Source organism: Eptatretus burgeri, chromosome 1 (assembly GCF_056783735.1).
Source record: "Eptatretus burgeri isolate ZD-2024b chromosome 1, Ebu_testis_v1, whole genome shotgun sequence".
Taxonomy (NCBI): Eukaryota; Metazoa; Chordata; class Myxini; order Myxiniformes; family Myxinidae; genus Eptatretus; species Eptatretus burgeri.
In genome coordinates this window covers 104,938,604-104,963,354 of record NC_140961.1, presented here as the reverse complement: position 1 = coordinate 104,963,354, position 24,751 = coordinate 104,938,604, and the positions used below count along the sequence as shown (strand labels likewise).

The window sequence follows — 24,751 nt, the reverse complement described above, 5'->3', positions numbered from 1 at the left end:
TTTTGGGCATTTCTACATGCGCGTCGATCTAGTTTAGTTTATTCAATCGTGGTTCAGTAGAGTCTGATCCGTTTTGACCTACAATGAATAGGACATCAGGTTAACTTAAGTGACCCAGCAGTATTGGCGGTGGAGGTTTTGCACTCTACCGAGTGCTCCCCCTCTAGTTAACCTCCGCCAACTTCGAAGATGGATGGAGGTTACTGTTTTCACCCCTTTCTGTTTGTTTGTTTGTTAGTTTGTGAACAGTATTAAGGAAAAACTCCTCGACGGATTTCGACGAAACTTGGTGGGGGGTTAGGTATGGTCCAAGGATCATGCCATTAAATTTTAGACTTGGTCCCCCCCCCCAAAAAAAAAATTGTTTGAGAAAAAAACATTTTCTTTTTTTTTGCATTTCTACATGTTTAAGTGATTTCCAACCCCCCCCCCCCCAAAAAAAAATAGAGAATTTTTTTTTTGCATTTCTACATGTTTTAAGTGATTTCCAAACCCCCCCAAAAAATTGTTACCCCCCAAAAAAATTTAGAGAAAATTTTTTTTTTGCATTTCTACATATTTTAAGTGATTTCCACCCCCCCCCAAAATTGTTTGAGAAAAAAAATTTTCTTGCATTTTTACGTTTAAGTGATTTCCAACCCCCCAAAAAAAAGTTACCCCCCAAAAAAAGATTTTTTTGCATTTCTACATGTTTTAAGTGATTTCCAACCCCCCCCCCCCAAAAAAAAAAAATTTGTTAGAGAAAAAAATTTTTGCAACTTTTTGTTCAACAAAATTTCGATTTTTTTTTTTTTTGCATTTTTACATGTTTTAAGTGATTTCCAACTGCCCCCCCCACCCCAAAATGTTGGAGAAAAGAACTGTAACTCTCAGCACCGTTGACATCATATTTAATGAATAAGATATAAGGTTCACTTGAGTGACCCAGCAGTATTGGCGGTGGAGGTTTTGCACTCTCCCGAGTGCTCCCCCTCTAGTTCTGGTCCTGTTTTCGTCCAATTTGCTGCGCCAAATCGTAAATGGTTTTGTTGAATTATCGAGTTTGTGTCCCTCGTAAAGTCTGGTCTACTCGTGAAGGGCTGGGCTCGTCGGGTTGTTGCTTCTGCCTCTGTTTTTGATCACACCTGCTTAATTTTCACTCCTTTTATCCCAGGTGTTGTTACTTCTGATCTATCAGCTTAACCCTTCCCTCTCCACCACCACCCTCGATCCAAGAAAAATTACAAACAACAAAAACTCTTCTTCAGTCAAAAAACAAATAAACTAACATCGGAAAAAATTGAACTCAATCTCCCATGCACAGTTATTCCTCCATTCCCTATCCCTCTACTTTCCAATACCCCCAACCTGATTCTTCATTAAATAAAACGTTTCTTCTTTAAATGCTCTTAATAACATTAAAAAAAGAACACTTCAAAACTTTATATTTTAAAAAATAAATTACTGACTACTTCATAAGGAACAACCCATTCTTTCTTCTTCCGAATCAAAATCTCTTCCTTTTCTTTTTCACAAGGCTTATTGGCCCCAGTTGGACTTCGTATAAAACGGAGGGGGGAGAGGAAGCTTATGGATTTGGTCTCCATTTCCACGTGTGTGCGTGCATCCCCAACCATTTCTCAGACATGCATGGTCCGATTTTGTTCAAACTTGGCACAAGCACAGGACATGATGGCGTATACGTTCCCCTCACTTTATTTTGCGATCTAATCAAAGATGGCCGACAGGTAGACTGGTGGCCATTTTAGTTGTTCATAAACATTGGCTTACCCTTTAACTCCAGGCAGCAAATTTACTAAAACAGCAGGGACTATGACATTTTATGTCGTTTTTTTCACTTGGATCCCAAAACTTCTTCTCTCCTAAATGCTAAGGTCATCCAGCCTCCTCTTGCACCAACAGTCCCATTTTCCTCCGTACCTTCAACCAAAACCATTTTTTATCACCCCACCCATGAAGTCTGTCACTGTTTGTCCAGTTTGGAACTCCTGAGATTTCTATTCTGTAGATGTGTGCACATGACAATAAATTCCTCATGTACATTCATAGTGTCAAACCCTTTCAGGTCAATACCCTTCCCCCTACCTTCTTCCCCCTCATCCCATCCTATTTCTGCTCTCCCCTCATCCAGCTCCCTTTCAGCTTCACCCTCAGCCCTCACGGTTTCTCCCTTGCTCCTCCACCACTCGACTCCCCGCTCGCCCACACCCTCCCAAGTTTGCCAAACACTGCATCACCCCAGCCCCGCACCTCCACACCTTCACCTTTTATGACTCTATAGGACTGAGTCAATTGGTAAACTTTCCCACCCATTTCAGTCAATGGCAAATCGTCCCTTTGGATTTGGTTATGAACAACTTCTCTGCCATTGTATCTTGCTCTTTCTCTGCTACAATTGGTTCATCTGATCATGTGCTTTTGAAAGTCAACATCATTCTGGGCTTTCTCAGAGAACAGTATCAGCACAAGCTAGTCTGGCAGTTCACTCAGACAAACTAGCAGCGACTGCAAGCAGCCATAACACTTCAGAACTGGTCTCCCGTATCTACCGCCCATGATATTTACTCAGCTGGAGAATTCTTCCACATAAACATGCACAGATTCATCCCACATCGTCTTCCATTATCATACTCATTCTCCCACCCATTACACACTGAATCCTGTGATGAGGCAGTTGCATTGAAGCAATTTCATTCTCCACCTGGAAGGCACATCTGACCGAAGGCGACCTCAGATCATTCCACAAAGCCTGCAAAAAGTATGTGCCCACTCTCAGGAGAACCAGGAAACAACATCTATACAACCTCCATATTGCACTTTCAAACTTGTCTCCCTCCTTCAAAACCTGGTGGTTCCTTGCTAAGTCTGTATAGCAACCCTCGACTCTGATTCTGCCACAGGACCGGATTGCATCGGCTCACTTGTTCTAACATGAATGACCGCACTGTGGCCATAACCTGTGACACAAAATCAATATTTTTTATCTCCTCTGCCCACTCAACTCTCTCATCCTTGCTGTTGAAGATATATAATTCAATTCATCTACATGGGTCTTCATGGTTTGGTTCAAAATCAATTATGAGTCTGACGGACAGCTGGGTTTGGTTTCAGGGAATGAAAAATGTCAAGTTTAGTGCTGAGAAGGTGAGATATCACCTCAGCCTCTGCCTATGATCATGTATGTGAAAATGCTTTTGTTAGCAGATTAACACACATGAAGAGAAGATGGCATATTTGGCTAACCTGGCATAAGTTAAATGCTATGTGAGTTCTATACCATGGAGAAATGTGAATCCTCAGTTGCTCATAATGATGGCATAACACTGAAAAGAACAATCGCAAATGGCAATACCTCAAAAGGAATAATACAATCATACGACGAGAAGGTTACATTGCATCTTCCGATAGTGCCAAAAGTAAAATTGGCAGGACAATGATGGTGGTGTGTGCAAAATACAAGCCTGATCCATTCCATTGAATAACATCCCCTCCTCATTCCAGGTACGTCATCCCAGTCTGTTCACCGCTCTCATTCATGTCACTTGCAGGAATGAGAACAGAAAAGTAAAAATAAATGCAATATGTGCAGCATCACATGCTACAATTTTCCCCAGTTTATTTTATGTCTTTTTTTATTATGTAAGGTGTGAATGCAAAAATCTGTGACTTACAGAGGTAAACTGAAAAGAGCTATCAGAGATTGCAGACCCTCACCAGAACTTGTTTCGTGTTGTGTTTGTGTTGTTTTGTGTGGCGTTTGTGTATTGGTGTGTTAGGTAATTAATAAGAGACATAAATTATAACTGCTGGCAGTGATGACTGGGTACCAGGACGTCCCACTTTGATGCAACCCTGCATTGATTGGATACCTGACCCTGACCCATGACGTTTTTATTATTATTATTATTATTATTATTATTATTATTATTATTATTATTATTCAATTAAATATAGAATGGCATTAAAATAATTCGATTTAAATCAAATGGAAGATCAAATAGGTACAGTCCTGAATTGGAGTCATCAGAAGGAACCAGAACAAGCAAAAAGCAAAAATGAAGTCATCAGGAGGAACCTGGATAGGATTTGCATTCCAACTGCTACTCCTCTACCTTCAAACCCATCCAGGTGCAGCCAAGTGAGCCTTATTCAAAAAAAGCAAAAAGAACGCAGGTCAAAAAATTTGATAATTCTGGCTTCCAGACCATGTCTGATCAAGTTGAAATTTAAAACATGTATTCGCCATCACTATTAGATAATAGGTGTGAAGTTTCATGTCAATGAAGCGGTACCAGAGAAAACATTCTTTAATATTTTCTTCAAACTTTTCTATTTTCTTCAATGACTGCCAAACCATGTGAGCTGTCAATTATTCCTTCACAAGTCAAGAATTGATGCTCCTATATAGATAGGTTTATCCATTTCAATATTTTCTTTGTTTAGATGAATAGCACAAAAGTTCTCTGAAAACATGGTTTATAAATCAACAAGCAAATGCAACCCGTCGCTTCACTGATGGGTGGTATTAAGGAGGGGGGTTGAGAAAGGGAGGGAAGGGAGAGAGAGGAATAGAGGAGAGAGGGAGGGGAAGCTAGGAAGGGGGGGGGAAAGAGGGGGAATTGGGGAGAGCTAAGCCTCACCAAACGTTGCTATACCGTGGAAGGGAAGGATGCAAGTAGGGTGTGTGTGTGTGTGTGTGTGTGTGTGTGTGTGTGTGTGTGTGTGTGTGTGTGTGTGTGTGTGTGTGTGTGTGTGTGTGTGTGTGTGTGTGTGTGTGTGTGATATATATATATACATATATATATATATATATATATATATATATATATATATATATATATATATATATATATATATATATATATGAGAGAGAGAGAGAGATATAAAATAAAAAGAAGAGAGAAAGGTGAGGGGTGCAGGTGGGGTTAGGAAAGAGAATGATATGTTATGCTTAATGTCCGAACACACACACAAAAAGAAACTCATGTCAGAACAGCTGTACATATGACAGCAGAGTTTATAATGTAATTAATTCTAATAGTCAGATCCAGATCTGGAACTTCACCAAAATCGAATAAATTCGTCCTTGTCACACATCCAACCTCTCCACAAAATTTCCACCAACCTGTCCTTCACCTTTGGCAGTGGTGGTAATGATTGTTGTTCACCACGAAGCCATTCTTTCTTAGGGCTTTCTTAATCAGGAGCATATGGAAGGTCTTTTTGTTTTTTTTATGGAATTCTTCCAGATATTTCAAATCAAACTCAAAATAATACCCAACTTCTGCTTCATCCAATTCTTTTTCAAAAGAGATAGCAATGTTTTTTAAAACTCTTTGATAATGTTTTTATTTAACGCATTTGAGTTTTCCATAAGGTAAAGATTGAGACAGAGCCCATCCACATAAATTATTAGCATCATAATACATCAAGTAAGAACTATCTGTTTAACATTATAGCCAGGAAGATATTTGTTGTTAGCTTTAGCATATCTCTTTGAACAGACTTGTGATATTCCACCTCTTTTAGCTTTCTCTGTCATCAAGAAGATATCTATATCGCCGATTAATTTGAATGGTTGTTTTGTCATTTTTAACATAGCACTCCAAGCAAATTACAGAGCAGTATAATAATGAGCAGGATCTAATCCATAATAATTTTTACAGACATTGTTCTAGAAGTCTGAAAGATATCAGCCAATAAAAGAACATCAGTCTCCCTCCTTCCCTCGCATCCCTCCCCTTCCACGTTATAGCAACGTTTAGTGAGGCATAGCTCTCTCCAACCCCCCCCCCACCATTGTCCTCGCTCTTCCCCACTTCCTAGCCCCCCCCTTCATCTCTCCTCTCTTCCTCTCTCTCCCTTCTCTCCCTCCTCTCTCTCAACCCACTTCCTTAATTACCCCCCCCCCCACGTCAGCTGAGTGACAGGTTGTATTTGCTAGTGTGTGTGTGTGTGTGTGTGTGTGTGTGTGTGTGTGTGTGTGTGTGTGTGTGTGTGTGTGTGTGTGTGTGTGTGTGTGTGTGTGTGTGTGTGTGTGTGTGTGTGTGTGTGTTTGCCTGCCATGTAGACATTAGCTCCATTATTCTAAGAAAGATGAGAAGTCCTGTCAATTCATAATTGTCAGTAGTTGCTGTCAATCAATTAATAATGGTAGCAGCTCAACTGTTTTGAAAAAACCTCAAGACAATTGGATGACAATTTTTTTTACAGGTTCCACAGTCGGTGTGCAGTGAGCCATGTGTCACCGGAACACGGAAGGTTGCACTTAAAGGGGAACCATTCTGCTGCTTTGACTGCATCCCGTGCACGAATCGTGAATATTCCAATGGAACAGGTTTGTTTTTAATAAATGTTATTCATTTAAAATCGAGGAGAAATGAAAAAAATATATATTCGGTAACCAATCATATAATTGGTTGCTCATTTTGTAAAGCATGCTCATATACCTCTTACGAGCCATCTCGAACTGGGTTATGGGCTGTTCCACACTAATATGCTACATTTAAGGGTCTTATCTTCAGGAGCTATCAGAGAATTCCGAAAGTATCCATGGAATACCACTAACATGTTTGTAGGTGTATATAAATGTCGATATATACTATTTATAGCAAAACCGCTATTGTCCTAAAATTAAAGCGTGCAGATAAAATTTTATTCACTGTGATGGGAATAAATCTTTGTCTTAAGTGTTATATTAAAAATTAAATAGATTTACCAAGAGTTTTATATGAACACATTCGTTTTTGATTGAGACTGGTTTAGATTATATGTGTAAAAAGACTTTACTTATGATATCCCACACCCTTAATTTGCCAAAAATATACTTTTATGTGAATGCTGGGGGGTTGAAAACAGAGTAACAAACGTTATGCTATCGGTCAATTTGTCATGAAAGAAACAAAATGCTCAAGGTGCACAACCTTTAAAAATTAGGGTCTTGTTATTTTTGTGATAACATAACTTAACCTAAATGACAAATGTGTAACAAAGGATAACATTAGTGGTAAGTTCATATCGCCGTAAAAGCTGTACAAAAATCTGGCTTTCCGATTGCGGTCCAAAGTCACGTTTGTTACAAAAGTCTTTGAGCCAGTTATTTGAGATTATTAAACTTTGAACAAATGAATTTTTTCTCGAGTAGAGTTTATTTATCCTTGGCTCAACATCCACATGCTGGATTCAATCAACATGTAAATTTATTTGCAGACTTCGGAGGTAGGAGGGCTGTAGACAAGTAATGCTAATTAGGAATAATATGAGTGAGCTAGAAAGGGAGTGTCAGGCATTTGGAGAAGTTTGTGAAGAGTTTGTTGATGTGTTGGAACCTGGTGATTATTTAACAATTGTCCTTTTTCGAAATTATTTGATCCAAAGTTTCATTTTTACCCCATGCCCATAGTGCTAAGCAGGGTTAAATAATTGGTTAACTCCATCTGTCTGTCAGTCTATGATTGAGGAACTACTTAATTTCAATTGAATTTTACATTCAAGTCGCTTTTCCTCTCGACAGTAAATAATTCGTTCTTAAACTCTTAATATACAGGTTTTATTGTGCAGTAATTACAATAATTAATCGGTCGTTACCTCCACTAATGAAGGTTATGTTTTCAAACCTGTCTGTTTGTCTGTTTGTCTGTTTGTCTGTCTGTCTGTCTGTCTGTCTGTCTGTGAGCAGGATAACTCAAAATGTTATGTACAGATTTGGACAAAACTTTGTGGATACGTTGGGTGTAATAATTATATTTGCATTATTTCGTATTGATTTAAGAAATTGCTGAAACTCTGGGTGTGATCAATAAATACTAAAATAGAACAATACAACAGCTACAGATGAAAAGGAATAACATGAAATGAGAAACGCTACAAATCTACTCGAAGTTACTGTTAGACCATTGTTAATGTCTCACAGGGAGCCACAACTCAAGCTAGCAATCTTTATAATATTCAGAAAGTTCATTTAAAGACATTGTCGTGTCCACAACAGTTAAGTTAATGTCCCACCCTTGACCCAGTTGCCGTGGAAGGGGTGATAAATACTGACCTGGATGGATAGCCAAACGATTTCACTTGGAGGCAAACAGCCGAGTTCCCTGGAGATTATCGTGTGTGCGGGATGGAGGGAAGCATGGGCGTGTACTAGACAGAAGCACAAGGGTTTATACTCGAACCCATGACAAATAGACAGACACAAGCAAATTTGATAATAAATTTAATGAACATAAATCAAACATTTATAATGGGAATAAATTATATGTGATCATAAAAATGTGAAGTAAACTAAAGCTAATTTTGAGACGTCTCCACGCAGACTCAAATACAGACAAAGGGAAAGATAAAATCAAAGAAAATCCTCCGTTTATTCTGGCACTTAGCTGTGTGTCCAGATATGATCATTTTGGAGCTTCACAATCGAACTGCGTCATCATTGCACAGGAAACCACACCCAAAATGGCGCCAAGTCGCTCTCTGGGTGGGAAGCATATGTGAGGTAATTTGTGCAGCGGTATTCAACACCAGAGACAAGAACCGCCATGCAGCTTCTTTTCATGAACGAATTTTCCACACCATTCCTCTCTAAGCACCGTTCCTCTCTAAGTTCCTCCTTTGCAAGAAGTCATGGACTTAGGGTGGCTGTTTCATTATTTCACACGCACAGCCTCATCACTGGATTAGGTATTCCAACATTGGTGGCATGGCAAAGGATATTGACCATGTGCTCATTGATGGGCACTGGAGGATGGTTCCGAACTTACTGATCTTATGGAGTGGTCAATTTCTCAATACTGACCACAGGCTGTAAAAACTCTGAAGTTGCAGCTTAAATCCAGGAGAATGGTACCATTCCAACCTCGGCTGGATGTTGGCAAGTTCAAGGATGAGATGGTAGCTGAAGAGTTTTTCAAACAGGCTGAGTAAGGATTTGGGAGGTCTGGGTGTTTTCGGGAATCCTGAAGAATTGTAGAGAGCCTGCAAGATGACCATCCTTGATGTTGCCGGTGGAAGTCTTGGAATCCACCATCAGGCGAAGAAGAACTTGTCTCCCAAGGGACACTGGATACCATTGATGAGGGTCCAGATCAAGCTTAATGGCAGAGCTGAGCTGTTCAAGGAGTTGAGGCATTCATTGGTGTAACTGAACGTTCAGTGGAACCACTGTTTAGTGGTGTAACTATCCCTATTGCTGACTCTCTAATCAACTGTGAACTGCCTTACTTTGTGGAAACACAGGCTGCAGTGAACTAGTTAAAAGGGTAAAGCCACTCAGATCTGTGGTATCCATGCTGAACTTCTCTCGGCTGGTGGAAATGCAGTAATCATGTCATTGCATGCAATTCTGTGCTCTGTTGGGAGCACAGGCATCATCCCAACTGACTGGAAGAGGGCCATGTTGTCCCTCTCTGAAAAGGGAAGGGTGATCACAAGAACTGCAACAACTACCGAGGGGCGATGCTCCTCTCAGTTCTGAGCAAGGTCTTTGCTCGGGTAATTCTTGATAGGGTTCGCCACCATTTGCTTGAACAACAGTGCCCAGAGCAGTCAGGCTTTACACCAACGAGGTCATTGATTGACCATATCCTTCCTCTTTGGTTCTCAGTGAACGCAGTCAAGAGTTTTGATAGGGGTTGCTCACAGCCTATGTTGATCTCTGCAAAGCGAACTATTTAATTCGAACAATTTTAATATGAAAGCGAACAAAGCGAATTTAATGAGAATGGGGTTGTTCTCTGGAGGATTCATGTCTTTGTGGGGTGCCACCAAAACTGAACAATCAGATTTCTGAATGATACTCTGGTACTGGGAGTGCTGTGAGATGTGGTGGTACCATCTCTGACTTATTTGCAGTTGTTACTGGAGTTTGTCAGGGGTGTGTGCTGGCCCACACACTTTTCAGCACTTGGCTGGACTGGATTCTGGGGAGGATGTTGGAGAGATCAAGTTGTGGTGCAGCGTTTGGGATTGTCAAGATCTCTGACTTTGATTTCATAGATGATGCAGTCATCTTTGCGGAAACACTGGATATCCTTACAGTGCCCTTGAGGCCCTGAATGAGGAGTCAGCTGCTGGGATTACAGGTTTCATGGGTCAAAACTAAGATCCCGGCTTTCAATGACATCTTCGATGCTGCTTTCTTGTCTGCACCTGGGTGTGGTGAGGATGTTGAGGTCACTGAGAGATTCACTTACCTTGGCAGTGATATTCATGTCTCCTCCGCATGTTGTGAGTCAGAGGTCAATAGACGTCTGGGTTGGATCTGGGGAGTCATGGATTCACTGGATCATGGGGTGTGGCACTGTCATTACTTTTGCAGGAGGAAGAAAGTCCGAGTCTTAAAGTCCTTATTCCTTTCAGTCTTGCTCTATGGATGTGAGACTTGGACTCTGATGAAGGATCTGAGATGGAGACTGAACTCCTTCGGTACCAGGTCTCCACATGGAATCCTTGGTGATCGCTGGCCAGATTTTGTGTCTGACGAGCGGTTGCTGAGAAACTCAGATGAGATTTGATACCTGTGTAGTCCATGAGCATCATCTACAGCTGTATGGACATGTGGCTTGTTTTCCTGACATTGATCCTGCTCACCAGATTTTCTCAGTGAAGGATCCTCATGAGTGGAGGAAGCCAAATCGCTGACCACATGCATCGTTGTTGTCACACGTTGATCGGCAGCTCAAGGAGATGGTGATGGGCCAGGCATCTGCCTGGGGTTGGCCAGATGCAGGCCCCTTGAGTACCAGTGGAAAGTGGTTGCAACGATGTGCTGCTCTGGCGCATGCTCCCATACCTGAGCTGACCTGATCTGTTCTGACGTCCATCACCACTTTTGGTTGCAACAGATGTGCAGTTGTGGGTAATCCTGACTTTACCCTTCTACTGTTCAGAATTTGAACAGGAGAGTTTTCGTCCAGTGATTGGAGTATACCGGCTCTCAAACAATGCAATATATGGATCGTTGGCTTTTCTTAGCAGCTGCTTGATGGTCCTTATGGTCCTTTCGCTCATGTTGTTAAAATGTTGGTATCAGGGACTGGAGGTCATAATTATAATTCCCCACATCCTGGAAAACTGTTGTAGCTCTTGACCAGCAAATGGTATGTTGTTTGAAATCAATTCATCAGGAGTACCATTGCGTGCAAACAGCGATTTCAAGTGAGTAACAAGAGCACTACCTCTCTTATCTTTCAGCAGACATATTTCAGGAAATTTGGAATCGTAATCCACAATGCACAGGTAAGTTTTGCTCTGAAACTCACAGATCTGCGCCCAGCTTTTGCCATGGACGCTTTGGAACTCCATGAGGAATGAAAGGCTCCTTTTGGTTGTTCCGACAAAACGGGGCACATTTTCTGCAGCACACCACAGTCTCTTCAATGTCCTTTGAGATGCCAGGACAGGAAACTATTTCTTTTGCCTGCTCTTTACTCCTGTTTATTCTCAGGTGATTCTCATGGAGTTTACTTTGGACTTCTTTTCTCATTCTGGCTGAAATGATGAGTTTGTCACCCAGGAAAACTCGTCCCTCAATCTCATGAACTTTATCCCTCAGACTCCAGTCAGGATGACCCCGCTCTGGCACACACCATTTTGTGGTCAGCCAGCCATATTTTGCAAGTCTTTGCATCTCCATAAGACGGTCATTCTCTGATGTCGCTTGCTGAATTAAAAATTCATTATGTGGTTATTTGTATGAGAGATAACTTAACAAGCATGTCTAAACATACAAAGAATATTATTATGAACTTAGAAGATAATAATGGGAACGGTTCTCATTGGGTTTGTATTTTTAATAGTCAAGACAAATATTATTTTGATCGTTATGGTCTTCCACCACCTGTTAAAGTAATAAATTCTTACAAAATGGTGTTTATCAAACATTTCAAGTCCGAGAATTAAATTCCAAGTGTTGTGGTCAATTATGTCTATATGTGTTATTTCAACTCAACAAAAATATATATTTTAATGACTATTTTTAATCTAATATAAATGACATGTTGGAAATGATGGTTCTATCTTTAGTGTATCCCAAGAACTGAATATTGATTTATCAAATTATTACACAAAGGCACAGGCTGAACTACAGAAATATAGTATATCCAAAAATATTAATATGAAAAATGCTTATAAATTAATAAATTATCCAAGCCCGACTGACACGAATGACTTGCTGAGACTAAGCGATTTATCACAATATATATTCTTAAATAAAATGGCACGTTTTGTTAAACAAGTAGAATTTACAACCACAACACCTGGTTCAACAAACCATTCACCTTTTCTTATTAAATTCAATTATCTGCTCAGTATTGAATAAAGAAGGAAGAATAGTTAATATGAGAATAGAGAAATCGAGGTATAATATGTGTGATTTAGGATATAATTGGTCTTTTTCATTCAACCTGGAAGACCGACACGATTTTTATCAGTCTCGTAAAGAAGAATCTTATCCTCTTGGTAAGAATCAGGAGATATGTGGAAGCGCAATTAGCAAACAACAAATACACGATTTCGGGAATAGGAAATTATATGATGATGAAGCAATAGTTTATATGACAAAGAAGGAAGGAAATTGGATAATTATACAAAGACGAGGAATACAAACTGGTTTAACAACAGGAAGATGGGGTGGTATTACGTGTCATCATATTAATCTGTCATATATTTCTGATACATAAATGACAGCAAGAAGGCTTCAAGAAAATTATCATTTTTGCATTCAATGATACCTCCAAGAAAAGGGTGTTCGATTTTACATTCCGTATGAATTGGAACATAGACACGGACATTTTTCAATTAAAAACTGGCCTTATACTGATGTTAAAAAACCCACAAATAGGGATTTGATTAAAATATAAAATAAAAATGAACTTCTAAAGGTGATGTAGTATAAAACTCTTTTAGAAATCATCAACAAATCTTATTGGTTTCCCATTATGAGAAAGATAATTGTGGATTCCAGAGTATCGCAGAATCCACATGAATATATGTATGATATGATATATGGGGTGAAAGTGGTTCAGGGATAGTAAGGGATGAGGAAGGAGTTGAAGAAACTGAGACAAGAGAGAAGGAGGAGAGGGAGAGGGAGGAAAGAAAGAGAATAAATAAATATTAAAATATGGAAACCAGTGAGATTATAAAAAGATCAAAGGTATTACAGAAAATAAATAAATCTCAATGCACCAAGGAGGAAAACAAAGAATTAACAAGTCTATTCGAAATATATGTGTGAAGACTATTAACATCAGTTTCAGGGAGAAGATTTAAACGAAAAAGTGGAGATAAAGAAGAGAAAGAAGGAAAAGATTATATTATTGATGATGTTTGTGTGATTTACTTTGATTGAAGTTTTACATTTTTTTCTTAAATAAATGGAGGAGAGAGTGAAGACATTTTTAAGGATTCTTTATGTTTTAAAAATTAAGATTCAAATGTGCATGTTGGAAATTAAAAAGGTTTTCACACTCTGTCGGAATTTTTCACGTAAATAAATGAGTTATTTTCTAAAATGTAAAAAAAACCAAGAGTAAAAAATATCTCGTATGTTAAAAGTAAAAATAACAGGGTTATACAAAAAGATACATGTTCGGTGTGTGGCTCAAAAAAGAGCGAATTCATCACCAAACACAAACAAAGGGGGAGATATGCAAAAGTTTTTATCAGGAAGTAAATTGACAACTGGAATACCAGGGGAATTATATCTACCAGGGTATTCTTTCTGTGGTCCAGGAACAAACTTGAATAAAAGATTAGATGAGGCTGACAATCCTAAACAGTGGAGCAAACCTATCAATAGGGTTGATGAAGTGCGCATGAGGCACGATATTGATTACGGGAATAACACGACGTTGGAAGAAAAACATGAAGCCGAGAGAGAAATGTTGTATAATTTGTCTCTGATACAAAATCCAACCTTGAGAGAAAAAGTTGATTGGTTCATCGTGAAGAAGATTATCAGTGCTAAATTGAAAATTCGGCTTGGAAATTCAAAAAACTAATCGGCTCTAATAATGTCATTAAGATTGAAGAATAATTAGCTGATGAATTACATAAACCAATAATCACAAAGTTTCATCGAAGGAAGGTTTATTCCAAGGAAGTTGATTTGATCTGGTCCTCTGATTTAATTGAACTCAATTATGATAAGGGGTGCAAGTATGCTTTAACCGTTATTGATTTGAGGAGTAGATATGTGTGGGTTGTCCCTTTGAAAAACAAAACAGGTAATACTCTCATGTTAGCTTTCCAACAGATATTCAATAAAAGCAAGAGAAAACCTAAAAAATTGTGGACTGCTGAGGGTACAGAGGTCTATTACAAAACATTTATGAATTTTCTTAAAAATAACAACATTACATTATACACCACCTTCAATGAAGGAAAAGCGGTTGTTATTGAGCATTTTAATCGCACTTTCAAAGAGAGACTATATAAAAAAAATTCACTCAACTCGGTTCTCAACAATGGTTGTCTTTAATTCAGGACATTGTAGATAAGTACAACGACACGATTCATACCTCAACGAAAACTAAGCCATCAGAAACATTTACAAAATTAAAATATGAAAAAGAGATTAATGTCAGAAAGCCTACGTTCAAAGTTGGTGATAAGGTAAGAATATACAGGTGGAAATGTCATTTTGAAAAAGGTTATACCAAACCATGGACAAATGAACTTTTTTAAATTGTTGTCGTCGGTACAGTTCCTTGGACTTACAAGTTATGTGATTTAAAGGGGGATGAGATTTTTGGTTCATTTTATTCACAGTTATTACAAAAGACAAAACTAAGCAGATAATACTCATGGGATCAATAGGTTGGCACTTCACTCTCCTCCACTATACACCTTTATGGACACTCGAGGACCAAGTCTGAGGTGTATAACAGGTGGCATCTGCCGAGGGTTAATTTAAAAAAAAATATATATATATATATATATATATATATATATATATATATATATATATATATATATATATATATTGTGTGTCAAGGGGGACGTTCTTAGATCCGTGAACCTCAAACACAGAATCCTCAACCACATAGTCAATGCTTAACGTGTGTGTGTGTGTGTGTGTGTGTGTGTGTGTGTGTGTGTGTGTGTGTGTGTGTGTGTGTGTGTGTGTGTGTGTGTGTGTGTGTGTGTGTGTGTGTGTGTGTGTGTGTGTGTGTGTGTGAGTGATAATATAATAGGGAGCATAATCAACCCCAAACCAACCCTAACCCAACCCTAACCCACGCTAACCCTCACATTCAAAATTCCAACCCCAAACCCTCACCCAACCCTAACCCACCCTAACCCTCACATTCAAAATCCCAATCCCAAACCCTAACCCAACCCTAACCCACACTAGCCCACCCTAACCCACCCTAACCCAACCCTAACCCACCCTAACCCACCCTAATCCTCACAATCAAAATCCCAACCCCAAACCCTAACCCAACCCAAACCCCCTCACCCCCACATTCAAAATACCAGCCCCAACACACTTTAACCCAACCCTAACCCAACCCTAACCCAACCCTAACCCACCCTAACCCTCACATTCAAAATCCCAACCCCAACCCAACCCTCACCCACCCTAACCCTCACATTCAAAATCCCAACCCTAACCCAACCCAAACCCACCCTAACCCTCACATTCAAAATCCCAACCCCAAACCCTAACCCAACCCTAACCCACCCTAACCAAACCCTAAACCACCCTAAACCTCACATTCAAAATCCCAACCCCAACCCAACCCTCACCCACCCTAACCCTCACATTCAAAATCCCAACCCTAACCCAACCCAAACCCACCCTAACCCTCACATTCAAAATCCCAACCCCATCCCAACCCTCACCCACCCTAACCCTCACATTCAAAATCCCAACCCTAACCCAACCCAAACCCACCCTAACCCTCACATTCTAAATCCCAACACCAACCCAACCCTCACCCACCCTAACCCTCACATTCAAAATCTCAACCCCAACCCAACCCTAGCCCAACATAATATATATTTCTAAAATACGTATTTCAACAATTTTTTTTATGTTTTTTTTCTCTTCTTCCAATTCTGTCTTTTAAAGCTTTCAGGTTTGATGAAGTAGAAAGGGGGAGTAAGAACTTTCCTGCACTTTCTTCCAAGAACTTTCTTGATATTGCTCTCATCAAGCACCATCCAACAAATAACCACATCAATAGGTTTAGATCCCCAAGTCTTTTTGGTGGAAACCACATTTCAAGTCTCCAAAATAAACCCAACTTTCCAAGTCTCCAGGGTATAACCACATTCCTGTTGAGTCCCCAAGATACATATCACATTGTGAGTTATCAAGCCAGAACCCACATTTAAAGTCTCCAAAATAAAAACAACTGACAAAGTCTCTGAGGGATAACTCATGTCCTGATTTTTTTCAAAATTTGTGAGTCTCCAAGGTAGGTTCCATATTTAGAACCATCTTGGCAGAACCCTTTCTCTGAGTCTCCAAGGTAGTTATTTAAACCATGAAGGCAGAACTCATTTACTGATTTTTCCAAAATTTGTGATGTCTCCGAGGTAGGTTTCATATTTAAAATCACCAAGGATAACTCGTTTACTGATTTTTTTTTTTCAATATTTGAGAGTCTCCAGGTTGGTTTCATACTTATAACCATCTTGGCAGAATCCTTTTCCTGACTCTCCAAGATAGTTATTTAAACCATCAAGGCAGAACTCATTTACTGATTTTTTCCAAAATTTGTGAGGTCTCCGAGGTAGGTTTCATATTTTAAAACACCAAGGATAACTCATTTACGATTTTTTTTTTAATTGTGAGTCTCCGAGGTAAAACTTATATTCTGGTTCATCAAGGTATAACTAGTTCAGTGGGAATTGTCTTGATAACTCACAATGAGTACTATCGATGTAAAACTCTTTTTCAGGATTTTGCGGGTTGCCAAGGTATAACTCTTTCTCTTGGTCATCAAGGTCGCTCACAAGGTCTTCAACCAAACCAACAATTTCGCCCCAAGTTGTGGCAAAAGCAGTATTTTCATTTTGTATTTCTGATACAATTTGCTATGGGAGAAAATATTAATGTATTAATTAAGTGATTTAATTATTAAATGATTATATGCTTAAATCAAACTCTGTAAATAGGAAAAGAAAATCTTACCTCAATAGATAAGAGGTTTGAATCCAGTTCATCAACTTGAAGGTTTAGTTCCATAAAAGTAGTAGAACTCCAAGGGCATCCCACTCAAGCTCAGCACAGCAGTCCATTCTCAGTCAAAGTAAAAATATGTTTAAATTCAGTCTGGGTTTCAAGCCTTTATAGAAAAAGACTGGTGGGTGTGGATTCCTTTGGAAATTCCCTGGGCAAGCCCAGGCAAGCCTTGTGAGTCAGAGATTAACTGGAAATGATGTAAGAGTAGGTGGTCCACACAAAAGAGGGTGGGGCTTATGAAAAAGTGGGGTGTGGCTTCTGAAAAAATAATGTGTGGCTCAGGAGGTGGTCAAACAAGAGCATTAAGATAAGTTTGTCATTTCATTTCTGCTCAACAAAGACACTTAAACCAAGAACCAAGTCCCAAGTTATTCTTTGTGAATATACTCGATGGAAATGAATTTTATAAGAAAATTAGGTTATTCCCTAAAGTACAACATGGGCAAATATTTGTTGGTTCGCTCTTTGAGTATAATGAAAATATGAATGGGAAGAAGTGCTTTAATCAGTATGTCTCAATCTTTCATAGTCTCAATTTTCCATTTGCTTGTATGGAAGGGAAGGGGATAGGTGGGGAGAAAATGAGTCTCCTATTTTGAGCTTTTGGGGCTTGGGTCAGAACGTATTTCTCTTTTCCCCCATTCATTTGAATTGGTGTCCCAGAAACCCAATTTATCATCTACTGTAGTGGCAGCATCATGTTATGGGGCTGCTTTTCCATTAGCAGGGACTGGTAAGCTTGTCAAGATAGGAGGGACAATGGATGGTGCAAAGTACAGGAGAATCCTTGATGAAAACCTGCTTGAGTTAGTCATGAATCTGAAACTGGGTAGGAGATTCACATTTCAGCAGGACAGTGATCCGAAGCACAAAGCAAAAGCCACACTGGAGTGGCTGAATAAGAAGAAAATAAATGTTCTTGAGTGGCCCAGTCAAAGTCCTGACTTGAACCCACTTAAACATTTATGGCAAGACTTGAAGATTGCAGTTCATCGACGATTGCCATCAAATTTGGCAGAACTCGAGCAATTTTCACATGAAGAATGGACAAAGGTTTCACCATCTCACTGTGCAAAGCTGAGAGAGACCGACCCAAAAAGACTCGTAGCAGTCATTGTTTCCACCAAGTACCGACGGAAGGGGCTGAATAATTTTACAACCAGTGAATGTTGATTTGTACATGTTTTTTTTTTACAGATATTCCTGGCTGTATCACCTTCTTCCACTATAAGTGTTTTGTTTGATCTTTTTAGTGATTAATCAAAGGTTCATTTGGAAAAAAATTTTCTACTTAATTCGTAATTCATTTAAATGTGGCATTATTGGTTGGGGGGTGAATACTTTTGCAAGCCACTGTATAATCTCTCAAACAAGGTGTTTTACCGAGGAGTGCAGTGGCGTGAAAATTTATTCAGGACATCTTCCAGTTTGGTGTTGTCTTCATCCTCAAAGGTGTTAAACACCTCCAGCCTGTCCTCCCCAACACAATGTAGGAGAATCGTGACTTGCACATCGTCCAAATTGCCATCATCCCCCCTCCCCCCATGGCCTTCAAGTACAACCTAAATTATTGTTCCCAGAATTTCCAGTTTGCACTTACATTTCCCTCAAGACACAAGGAGTGCAGAGGTTTCAATTGCTCCATACTGGATAGTTTACCGCTGCCACCGTGTAATGTTCACAGCAATAAATAAGTGGAGATTCCAATTTGTCCAACTTGCTTTATTCCATGTCCAACATGACACCTGGAGAAGACATGCTCCCACCCTTGCCAAGTGTGGTGCTTGCCATTGGCTGCATCAATTACATAATTAATATACATAATATTATCAGATATGTAGCAGTGGGATCTTTACTTTAATAAACGTAGACCTTTTATGTTTCATTTGAATAGATTCCACAGAGTGCTTACGTTGTATCACTTATTATTGGTCCAATGAAGATAGAAATGGCTGTGTGCCCATGCCTGAAGATTACCTTGCATTTACGAACCCTGCAGCCTTGGTTATTCTGAGCTTCAATTTACTGGGCATTCTGATTGTAGTGATTGTGGGAATTATCCTGTTTCGTGGTAGAGACTCACCTGTGATGAAGGATACTGATGGACGTGTTGTTACGCTTTTCCTTCTGGCTCTAATGGTCTCTCTTTTGAGCTCTTTGATATTGATTGGAGCTCCAGATGATGTCAAATGCCCGATACGTGATCCACTTGTCTGTGTGGGACTCACTTTTGCTATTTCATGTGTATTGATCATGGCGTGGAAACTTCAAACACCTTCAGGTTAGCAATTTACTGATTTCATTAGATTTGTTCAATAATGAATTGGCAAAATGTTTTAAGCTGTTATATCAGTGCACATCTGAATGAATAAGTGTAGTTGTCTACTTTACAAGTGACATCACCTGAAGTATCTCTATACCTGAGTCAGGAAACAAACTTGAGGGTGTGATGTAGAAAATGTCATCAATCCTTTTTTCTCGTGCATGTGTGTTCCATATGTTTGTTAGTTTGTCACCAGCTCAGTGTCAAAGGATGTTGCAATAAGCATGTGCACACACCTTTCATGGGAAAGCAACACTTTCCGCCCCGAGTTTTAGAACGTTCGCTCCGAGTCTGGTTGGCAGTTTAAACCCCAGCCGAGTCATACCAAAAACATTAAAAATAGTAATGGCGCTACTTCCTTGCTTGATATTCAGCATTTAAAAGGTTAAGAGCACAAACAATCCCGATAGGTGAGGAAATTCATCCTTAGGAAATGCCTCGCTAAGTGCGATGAGAAAAGTGGCGCCATTGTTGACGTCGCTGGTACCCAGAGTACCCCGGGAAGTGATTGCCCTTCCCTCAAGCTCAGAGGCTGTGTTTGTCTCATCTAACAGTCTTGTGTTGTGGTGTGTCATGTATGTTTGGCTGTAAGTCCATGTCTGTGTGTCAGCTCCACTACGAGCCTTAGATCATGTGTCTAACATATAAAGCTCTTTCTAACCAGAGGCTGACTGGACTGACTGACTGACTGACTGATATTAAACATCGATACCTTCTGGGTAACTTAGAAAGCTGAATTTTTGTGGGCCAATAGACATCGAAGCTGGTACAGCAGGAAAAATCACAGAATCCTCGGACAACATCCATAAATGAAAATATAAATATATGAAAAAAAATGAAAAAAATTCAGGTAAACAACCTGAGACAATGGGGAAGCATGGTAATTTTGTGTGCTGATGGACATCAAAGCCGATCCACTGGAAAAAAAAATCACAGAACCATTGGAAAGCATCCATCAATCAAAATATAAATAAATGACAAAATGAATGAAAATAAATGAATGAAATATAAAATGCAGGTGAGCGACCCGAGACAATGGGGAAGCACAGTTCGTATGCTTGCACAATGTGTAAGCACACCCCGCCGGTATATAAAAAACACTTGTGGCTTGCCTGAATTCATTTGACAGTGGCTTTCATTGCATGGACCAACCATGGTTGGGAGGGCAAATACCTCATCGCAAATGCAATGCAGTGACTGCAGCTATTTCAGATAAACTGAAAATTTTCATTAAATAATTATACAATCCAAAAAAAACGAAACTATGTTCAACCATCTGTGAGAAGTTATAATGTTTCTCCTGGAACATAGATGGAATGAAAGCGCACTCGGAATACTTCTCCCTCTTCGTCTCTGCCATTCCACTCTTTTCCTTCCTATACCACCAACAGTCCTCCAACAGCTTCACACTACTGTTGTTTATACACTTACTTCACCGACTTTCAAGAGATTGACATTACATGTGTACCTTGCTTGGATTCAGTTAAAATACCCCGTCATCAAACAATTCAACTTGCATGCATTCTTTTCATAAAAAGGATCTCTGAGTGGATGCTTTCTATTGTTTTCACAATTCTATGAAGTCTGCACACATTTATGTGTTTAATATTGTTGATCTTACATGCTCCACAGATGGCTCATTGTACAAGTTCAAGTTACTCAAGGAAGAGTTTTTGGTGCTACTTTGCCTGATGCCGCAGATCATATTTTGTCTTCTGTGGGCTTTTGTTGGGGAGCCAAGGCTTGTACGTACTGTAGATATCCAACCCAATATGGTAACGTTAGAGTGTGGAGGGACATCAACAGCGTGGCCAGTCGGTTCACTTTCTTATCTTGTTTTTCTTGCCATTTCCTGCTACGCTGTTGCTTTCAAGGCACTGAAGTTGGATATTGTTCATAAGGAAGCCAAGTTCATTACTTTCAGCATGACTGTTTGCCTGCTTGTGTGCCTGGCCTTTGTTCCAGCTTACAATAGCACACAAGGAACCTTTAATCACATTACAAAAATTGCTGCCGTTATTGTGACATCACTTGGACTGCTAGGATGTATCATGTTACCAAAATGCTACATGGTCTTAGTTAAAAATGTTAAATAAATGGGAATGCAACAAGTATTGTTTTTTTTTCTTTCTTCATCCTCAGAATATCAAGGATGATCAAGATGCTCGATGAGTGAGATCCTCACAGTAATCAATTAATATTATCAGTTATGTTTTGCAAAACAATAAATTAGTTTATTTCTTAACCTTTTATTCAACCTTTCTGTTTTCACTACTTGCTGCTATCTTCAATCATTGAAAAATATAAATAATTATTGATAGATCTGTTAAGATGGTGGAAATTTTATTCATTGTTACAGCATTGTTTTATTGTGTAATGAATTTCTTCTCTCCTTATTTTTTCATTAAGTTGTGAATCTTATTTGTGACGGATTTGCCAGCATTCGGCAAAGACACTCAGCCTCAACAAGGCCTGGCAATCTTTTTTTTTTATCTCTTCATATTCAAAATGTCAGGTCATGGAAGAGCATGATGGCAAAGGGGGAAAAGGCAGCATACTAACGATATGATAAAGGACCAAGGGAATGAAAATACAGGTAAAGTGGAGAGAGAGAGAGAGAGAGAGAGAGAGAGAGAGAGAGAGAGAGAGAGAGAGAGAGAGAGAGAGAGAGAGAGAGAGAGAGAGAGAGAGAGAGAGAGAGAGAGAGAGAGAGAGAGAGATAGAGATAGAGATAGAGATAGAGATAGAGATAGAGATAGAGATAGAGATAGAGATAGAGATAGAGATAGAGATAGAGATAGAGATAGAGACAGAGATAGAGATAGAGATAGAGATATATTAACCTTCAAATCTGAGTTTTGGTTTGTGAGGGAGAATAGAGGTATGAAAGATTATGTAGATGGATGGAGATCAGGTGATGATGCACCAGGTTTATAAAGCACAAGTGTCATTGAACCATCTCCAGAAGGCTGGTCCCAAATGTGGGAAAGTGGAACAAAGAACTACTCCTTTACCTTAATGAAGTCATGTTTACAATTCCCAATGTGTACTCTGAGAAAAAAGGACGAGCAGATAGGTTTTTTTGGTGAATTGAAATTCCTTCAAGCACTGGATTTATAGAGTTGTTTGTTTATAGGTTGTTATTTTATTAACCTCCGCCATCGAAGATGGACGGAGGTTACTGTTTTCACCCCTGTCTGTTTGTTTGTTTGTTTGTGAACAGTATTATGGAAAAACTCCTGGACGGATTTCGACGAAACTTGGTGGGGGGATTAGGTATGGTCCAAGGATCATGGCATTAGATTTTGGACTTGGTCCAAAGTCCAATATGGCCACTATGGCGGCCATTTTGAAAAAATATTTGAATTTTTGTTTTTGCATTTCTACATGTTTTAAGTGATTTCCAACCCCCCCAAAAAAAAATTGTTAGAGAAAAAACAAACAAATTTTGCACCTTTTTTTGCAAAAAAAATTCGATTTTAATTTTTTGGCATTTCTACATGCGTGTCGATCTAGTTTAGTTTATTCAATCGTGGTTCAGTAGAGTCTGATCCGTTTTGACCTACAATGAATAGGATATCAGGTTCACTTAAGTGACCCAGCAGTATTGGCGGCGGAGGTTTTGCACTCTACTGAGTGCTCCCCCTCTAGTTTGTACTGTTAATGCTTCATTCCACCAGAATGGGCCAGAACCAGACCTATGTCCTGAAAAGCTCTTTACAAACATAGTTACAAAATATAATCTCCATAATGTTTGGCGATTACAGCACCATTGTGAACAGTCATACACATAGTGTCATTGTTCAAGCAATCGAACTTAATTTGCTAGGCTTGATTGTATTGACGTCACCTCTTATTTATTACACAGAGTTTGTAAAACTGACATTCGGCATTCTGGTTTTTCTGATCACTCCCTAGCTCTAGTTGTTCGACATTACGAAGCATGTCCAATGAGTTCTCAATGGGAAATGTAATAACAGCTTACTAGATGACTTTCATTTCATTCAAGCTTTTGAATCTTTCTGGGCAGATTTGTTGGAACAGAGGGTGAGCTATTCTGTCACCCCACTGGTGTGAAGAGATGTAAAACCCCAAATGAAAGTGTTCTGTGACAATATTGGAGTTTTCGAAAAGGGGTGATTGGTGAAGCAGTAAAATTGTTTTAATCAGAGATATTGCATTTCCAGAAGGCTTTAGGACAACAAAATAATAATCTACAAACCACTATAGTTGAGAAACAGTGTTTATTAAAGGAAACTATCAGGGTACCCATCTCCAATGGGTGTGTAGTTGTCTCACCTCAAATGAGCAATTTTTGGAGTGTGTATTGGCAGAAACGGGAATTCAACATTAAGTGATGATGTGCAACGTGATATGTGGTACATGTTTACCTTGTAGACAATGGCAGTCTGCTGAGAAGAACAATCGTTAGTGATTAAAAATCTATATGTTCTGCATGGCATGGTACTTGCGAAATCTAAATAAACAATAGTTGTCGTGGAAAGAGCAATTTGGTAATTTCAAAAATTTAACTTATCAGTTGTTTTCCATGAGTGAATGTTGTGCATAACAAATTTGGTTGATATATTTTCTAATTGTGGCCTAATTGGTGTTTTACATGCTTTGGATGGCATTGACCTTGACCTTTTGACTAATTTTGACCAGATTTATAAACATATACTACACATGAATGTATTCGTTTCAATTTGATATCTTAAAAAATTCCTGAGGTTTAGCAATAATAAAATCACAAAAAATCTCATTTGATTAAAATGTGATGAAATTGTTGTCATGTGTGGTGGAAATTTACATAGAAGAGAAAACACTTTATAGTTGAATAGATTGTTTTTTGTATAACACATACATGGAGAGAAAGGCTTGTCTGAAGTGTACAAGCCAATCTCTCACTGAGCTAGAACACATGGTCTTTTATATGATTGGAAATAGGGAGGGGTCAAATCTTCAAAGGGTACTGGTTAATAAATACCAGACTACAAGAAAGCTCTGATAAACAAATGTCCTTCAAAGCAAAGAGAAAAACAATTACATGCATAATAAAACATGTGAGTAACAAGATAATGCAATGAAGGAATGCGTGCCTTGCTTCAGGGCATGCGTACACAGAGAAACTTCAATTTACATCGGCAATGATAAGCATTCAGCACAGCAGGCTGGTGGAGCATCTGTGAACACAGATAAGGTATGGCTTTGCAACACAATGAGAAGTCCATAGCCTC

General features: G+C 39.1%; 1 protein-coding gene across 2 annotated transcripts in view; it reads left to right on the top strand.

Annotated features, from left to right (window-relative positions):
- The window catches only part of LOC147035109 (extracellular calcium-sensing receptor-like), a 90,317-nt gene extending 68,691 nt beyond the window's left edge, over nucleotides 1-21,626 (top strand). Inside the window, exons 7-9 of one of the 2 annotated variants that reach the window (XM_085893742.1) lie at nucleotides 6,214-6,337; nucleotides 19,191-19,472; nucleotides 21,147-21,626. In XM_085893742.1, coding sequence (XP_085749868.1) covers nucleotides 6,214-6,337; nucleotides 19,191-19,472; nucleotides 21,147-21,610 — 870 coding nt within the window. In that variant the 3' untranslated portion in view covers nucleotides 21,611-21,626. The remainder of the gene's footprint in view (nucleotides 1-6,213; nucleotides 6,338-19,190; nucleotides 19,473-21,146) is intronic. The other variant, XM_085893743.1, reaches the window with a different exon arrangement.
- Nucleotides 21,627-24,751: the final 3,125 nt, after the last annotated feature.